We start from the raw sequence: 6,543 nt of genomic DNA, 5'->3' as shown, positions 1-6,543 counted from the left end.
AGCCGAAGGCAGACGCTTAACCATCTGAGCCACCCAGGTGCCCTAGGCACTGCAAATTTAAAAATGCTAATCAGTTAACTAAATAATATTTTGCCAAAAATTTCGGAGGAACCTCCTGAAGGACATACCTCCATCACACAGAACCTTCCTTAAGGCCGGTGGGATACTGTTTACTTCCTTTTATTAATACAGAACCTAATGGTAGCAGATATATTTTCAAGTATGCCATGTTTACAGGGTTGCAGTACAACTTGGCTTCCTGGCAGACTGTCATCCACAGCACAGCCTTGCACCCAGTGTGACCTGTACGTGTGATGATGAGGGTTTCATGGCCCATAATGGGAAAGGACAGACACTAACATTTACAAACGGTCCACTGCTTGCCAGGACCTATTCCTACATTTTTCCCATTTAATGCTCAGGGAGTCCATGAGATGGGTATTACTTTTCTTTCTGCAGATGAGGAAATGGGCAAGAAGACAGCAAGCAACTTGTCTAAGGTCATTTGGTTATTAACTAGCCTCGCTGGGATTCATAGTTCAAGTGTGTGAAAAATGCGTCAAACTCCAAAGCTCATGCTCTTTCCACTACAGCACATGGGGATAAAGCTATTCCAGACAACCAGCTGCGAAGAGGCAGAACAATGTTGAAAGAAAAAAAATCTAAGTGGTTGTCATAATAATATTATTATTGGTTAGTATTGCCTAATTATTTGTTTGATTTGTAATACCAGTATAACTATATCTCTATAACTATATTTATATAGGTATATATATAACTATGATGTAACTAGTATAACTATTATCAAAGCAGAGCTATTATGGCAATTTTGAGTCAGAAATAAAATAAGAAGAAAATCAATATAAAATAAAAAAACCTGAGACCAAGAGATAATTCTGAAGCCAATAAGATTTATTAAAGGCATTCTCTTTATAACATTTATCAGTGCACATGATTCTAATAGCAAATATATTTTCATCATTCATTTGAATACTGTATAACAAGTTACTTAAAAGTATAAATATATATATATATATATATATACAAAATTTTACAAAGACACTAATAGGTTTCTGACCAATGAAGTCATGAGTTTAGAAAGCAGGAAGTAAAGATTAAGTACCAAACATTAAGATGAAAACTACTGTGTTGATACTTTAGAAAGTTCTTCCAAGAAGTACAACGTTCAGGCAAAGTTCCTATATGTACATCGATACTTCATGAAACTTGATAGCAAAGGTGCCACTTGGCAGAACACTGACTATTTAAAAATATGTTTAGCACTTCAGAAAGAATACAAACTCAAATGCCGGAAAGAAAAGGAAAAAAAAAAGAGAGAGAGAGAAAGAAAATTAAAGCAAATTTGCTAACACTGCACCTGGCAACACAGCACATGGTTTATTAACATTGTTCTGTCTACAGTAACCAGTATTATCCACAATCTCTTCCCAGCAAGGCAGTTACCGAATTTATTCATGCTACTCATGTCCGATTTTCACTCGTCAGGCCAAATGTACGAGTGATATCTGCAAGTGAAAAGGGCACATGAAGAAGATCTGTTTATTTAAAAGAATTATTCTCCAGGAACTGCTCAATATCACCCAAGCAGAATCACTCAGTATCTTTCCAAACTACACATATGCTTGTGGTCAAAAACGTCAAACTATTTCCTTAATGAAAGATCCCAAAAGGAGAATATTCTCTTTGTTACTTGATTCCGAATCAAGGTTTCTTTAAACTGTGATATAGGAAAAGGATCTTTAATCTTTACCAAATCCTGTACAAACACTTTCATTACACCTTTAACAAAACAAGCATTATCAAGAAAAGGTCCAGCCCCTGATTTCCTAACCCCATTCAAAAGGTGAGTGTGATTCTGGCAATATTTAATTGGTTTTAAACTATATTCATACAGCCCCATTATGGAACATAGATAACATAGTGAACTACTATATCAGCAAGACATTTTATTAACATATAGTTAGTTATACTATATTTAGGTAACTACTTCTATTTGGAAAGAAAAGGAAACTGCCCTTGAACACACTATTCAAAACGGCAACCAGTTAACCTTTCAAGAAAAACAGTCTCAGATATAACACTGCAAGTTGAGCTGCCTTAGTTATTACTACATTGGCAATTTCACCATAAACCTCATTGTAGCTGTTTGCAGAGGAGAGAGGGCACAGGCATAAAGGTAACTAATTATTCATGTGTTTCCACTCAAGAGAAAATAACTTATAAGAATTATAGTAACCATTTACAAACAAGCTGAAGAACCAACCAGAGATAATATGTCAATGTGAAAACCAAACATTTAAAATTCAAGGCAATGAGAAACTGGAGAAATGACCATTCACTTGTTTTCGAACTCCTGATTTCATTCTCCTGCCACCATGTTCCAATACCGTGAATGCCTATTTAAAATCGTCTGCCGAGAAACTTCTGAATGCACATTCTGAAATTGGGATTCCATAATGCTTACACTCTCCATTCCCAATGGAAGGCCACCAAACAGATGTGGACTTCTCTGAAACATTTATGCTGATTTCCTGCTTTTTATATTCTCCTACGTAAGGAAAATTGCCTACCCAGTGTTCTCTCTCTTTCATGGATGGTCATAAAGTGCCTACATATCGGAATTCAAACCCACTGAATCCTAATGGGTGCGCTGTCCTCTGCGGTCACTGCTGGGGACGAGCCATGGAGTTCATACACTTGCTTTGGTACACCTTTATTCCTAACAGAGTCGGTCCTGCTTGATTTAGATTGTTGTCCTTCTTCTCTGGTATTTTGGTTACACGTTTCCCAGGGATTCAACAAATCAGGTCTTTCTTCAGATTCAAAACATAAGAGGAGTGACTTGACTAGAGATTCTAGTCCCCCATGGCCAACTTGAGGTATTTTCTTCTCACAGCTGTCAAGAGAAGTAGAGCGCATGTTCAAGTCATCATGAAGATCCTTGGCCAAGTTGCAAAGACTTTCAACACAATTCTTGAGAAGATTTTTGTCACTGTGGAATCCTAAGCAAGAAGAAAAAGTTCATTAAATTTTTCATTTTTCATGAGGTATTTATTACTCTTATATGACTCTACATATGTTTTAGGTCAAAGTAACCCTGTCAAGATAAATCTAAACTACTTAAGATTACTCAGCTTATCTGCTAAATAAATACCTGGTTTTTTAGGATCTAATTATTTAGGCAAAGTACTTATATATATTAAGTGAGAATACGACCATACAAGTTCCTATATTGGTAATTAATGTCAAGGAAGTAGCATTAATTAGACTTTAGTTAATGAATTAGACTAGAAATGAAAAGATGTCTGAGAGTTCTTAAACTATAAAATTTTGATTAATTACAAATTCTGTCTGGAGTATATACCTCTCAGTGCAGAAATAATAATTTGAATAGTTTGCTCTAAGCAATGTTTTAACTTCAGGAATTCTGGTGCAAGATTAACCATCTTCTTCAAATCTTGGTATCCAGAATTTTCTTGTTGTAGTTCAGTTCTGAAACTTTTCTGTAAATAAAGTTAATATTTTTAAAAATATATAATAAGCTACATGACAGTAAGGCTTAGTCAACACAATTTTAATCACCAGAATCTTATCTTCAGGAAAGAGAATGAGTTTACTCTCCTCACCAGTGCTTAGTTCTGTTTCCACAAGCAAGACCAAAATACAATATTAACAATTACTGTTTTTAAAAGAAATAAGAATTTTAAATTAATTTTATTTAAAAAAAAAATTTTTTTTTTAACTAAGCTTTATGCCCAGTGTGGGGCTTGAACTCACAACCCTGAGATCAAGAATTGCATGCCCTACTGACTAAGCCAGGGCCCCAAGAATTTTAAATTAATTTTAAATCAAAGTCCAATTATTATATTACATGGGAATAAAATAAAATAACAGTAGCCTTTATTATCCAATATCATAAAAGATAAATTTATTTAATTTTTTAGAGTTCAACTTTACATATCTCCCATTTATTTTTAAATAAAAATTTTCAAGCCATAGATATTTCACTCCTTTTTGACACATTGATTATATACTGAGTTTATATTTTTCTATTTACTTGTAACATGAAAATAAAATAATTTGGGGCGCCTGGGTGGCTCAGTTGGTTAAGCGACTGCCTTCAGCTCAGGTCATGATCCTGGAGTCCCGGAATCGAGTCCCACATTGGGCTCCTTGCTCAGCAGGGGGTCTGCTTCTCCCTCTGCCCTCTTCCCTCTCGTGCTCTCTCTCTCTCATTCTCTCTCTCTCAAATAAATAAATAAAATCTTTAAAAAAAAATAATAAAATAAAATAATTTGTCTAATTCACCTATATTTTAAAATCTTTAAGCATATTGATTATTAAACACAGTTTTTTAGCCAATGACTATCCCAAGAAAAGCTGACAGTTACTAAACCAGTAGCAGTAAGAAATAGATAAAATACATTAATATTAATCAATCTCTATACAATATCTTATCTATTACTAAAACAAATAAGTTACGACATCCAAGAGGAAGTAGCTAGAGAGCTATGATACATGCTTCAACTAACCATGCACAAAGGAGTTACCTGGCTAAGGATAAAAACTGAAAGAAACATATATCTATACTTAAACCTAATGAAATGCTAAAATACACCAAACAAAAGTAAACATTAAAGCTTCTCTTACTGTTTTCCACTCAGCAAACATGTTTTCAAGACATCCAATCAATCCCATGGCTTTAGCTTTCATCTGTTTGGCAACCTATAGAGAATATTAACATATTTTATTATATAATTATTTAAAAGTTTAAAGATCCTAGAACTCTATGGGACGAAACAGGGAAGAATTTTAGTCTAATAAGTCAAAAGACTCAAGTTCTGTTATGGGGACTGCAATTAAATAGCTGGAGTACCTAAATCATGTAAGCAGAATTTCTTTCAAAATAAATTGCACATTGATTCTACATTAAATATAAACACACTCTGATGTTTGTGATAATAACAGCATTTTGTCTTAACATTCAAATATCTATAGGAATGAAATTTCCAAGACTCCCTTGGAAGAGGGTAACTAATATATCCAGCAAATATTATGCTCTAAGAACTATATATACATTTTCCCCAGTTTCATTAAGATATATTTGACACATAACACTCTTATTAGTTTAAAACTGTACAACATAATGATTCGATATACTGCAAAATGATCACAATAAGTTTTTTTGTTTTGTTTTGTTTTTTAAGATTTTTATTTATTTATTTGAGACAGAATGAGAGAGAGAGAGCACATGAGAGGGGGGAGGGTCAGAGGCAGAAGCAGGCTCCCTGCCGAGCAGGGAGCCTGATGCGGGACTCGATCCTGGGACCCCAGGATCATGACCTGAGCCGAAGGCAGTCGCTTAACCAACTGAGCCACCCAGGCGTCCCATCACCACAATAAGTTTAGTTAACATCCATTACTTCAGAGTTACAATTTTTTTTCTTGCGATGAGAATTTTTAAGATCGACTCTCTTAGCAACTTTCAAATATACAACATAGTAGTATTACTAACTATCATCACCATGTTGTACATTATATCCCCAGGGCTTCTTTATCTTATAGCCGGAAGCTGGTATTTTTGAACCACCTGCACTCATTTGTCGTACCACCCCCACCTCCACCCCCCACCCTCACCTCAGGTAACCACTAAAGTGTTCTGTTTCCATGTTTCTATGAGTTAAGGTTTTTTGATTTTTTTTTTTTTAGATTCCACATATAAGTGAGATCATACAGTATTTGTCTTCCTATGTCCGAGTGATTTCACTTCCGTGTTTTATTATTTGCTTCTCAATCATAATTCTATGCTGCATATGCAATTGTCTTCCGTTTACAAATAAGAAAACAGATTCCAAGCTCCTAAGACCCAGAATCAGGGTGGGAACCCCCAGTCGCAATTTGAAGTCTTTGCTTTTGTACTGCTCAATGCTCCCCCCCTAAGGTAACTTCTCACTTAATTTCTGCCAGGGGATGGTGTTAAAGAATTTAATTGGCTTTACCCACACAGTTCTTCCCTAGGTCTAACTTAAATTTCCTCTTTGTGGTAAAAGAAAGGAACACACAAATTCTTTTTTTCCCCTGGCTCCAGCTTTACAATTATAACTCCAATGCCTTATGTTTGAACCCATTTCTATTTCTTCAGATTCTTTGTTTCTAAGAATATGATAAGCTAAAACCCCACCATAACTAAACAGCTGTGGGATATAGAAAATGAGAGAAAGAAAATGAGAGGAAGGGAGGGAGAAGTCTCATGAAGAGGCCGATAATACGAATTTTATGCCAGACGGGCCTGACCCTTTAGCTGGGTAAGCTAACATCCGCACCCTGCTCTACTGCGTACTAATAAGCACATTCACATGCATTACTTCGCCTCTGCTTTTCACGGGCTTATTCTATACCCTCTTGCACTTACTGCCGGCGGAAATTCTACTTTGATAGTGTTTGAGGGATAAATGGTCCCGCTGCTGGGCACAATCCCAGCTGGAGATGCCTGCAGTGGGCGGTATGAGCCCACTGTCTTCA

General features: G+C 35.6%; 1 protein-coding gene across 3 annotated transcripts in view; it reads right to left on the bottom strand.

The window, feature by feature from the left end:
• Positions 1 to 925: 925 nt before the first annotated feature.
• KIF14 (kinesin family member 14) overlaps positions 926 to 6,543 on the bottom strand; it is a 57,084-nt gene continuing 51,466 nt past the window's right edge. For all 3 annotated transcript variants that reach the window (XM_045877077.3, XM_064594037.1, XM_064594035.1), the window contains exons 28-30: positions 4,672 to 4,746; positions 3,386 to 3,524; positions 926 to 3,023 (exon numbers count right to left, since the gene is read on the bottom strand). In XM_045877077.3, coding sequence (XP_045733033.1) covers positions 2,644 to 3,023; positions 3,386 to 3,524; positions 4,672 to 4,746 — 594 coding nt within the window. In that variant the 3' untranslated portion in view covers positions 926 to 2,643. The remainder of the gene's footprint in view (positions 3,024 to 3,385; positions 3,525 to 4,671; positions 4,747 to 6,543) is intronic.

The sequence above is a fragment of the Mirounga angustirostris genome, unplaced genomic scaffold, assembly GCF_029215605.1.
Source record: "Mirounga angustirostris isolate CCGP_5_RB_7025 unplaced genomic scaffold, mMirAng1.0.hap1 SCAF_6, whole genome shotgun sequence".
Taxonomy (NCBI): domain Eukaryota; kingdom Metazoa; phylum Chordata; class Mammalia; order Carnivora; family Phocidae; genus Mirounga; species Mirounga angustirostris.
The sequence above is the reverse complement of the archived record's forward strand: the minus strand, read 5'-3'. Positions and strand labels throughout refer to the sequence as shown.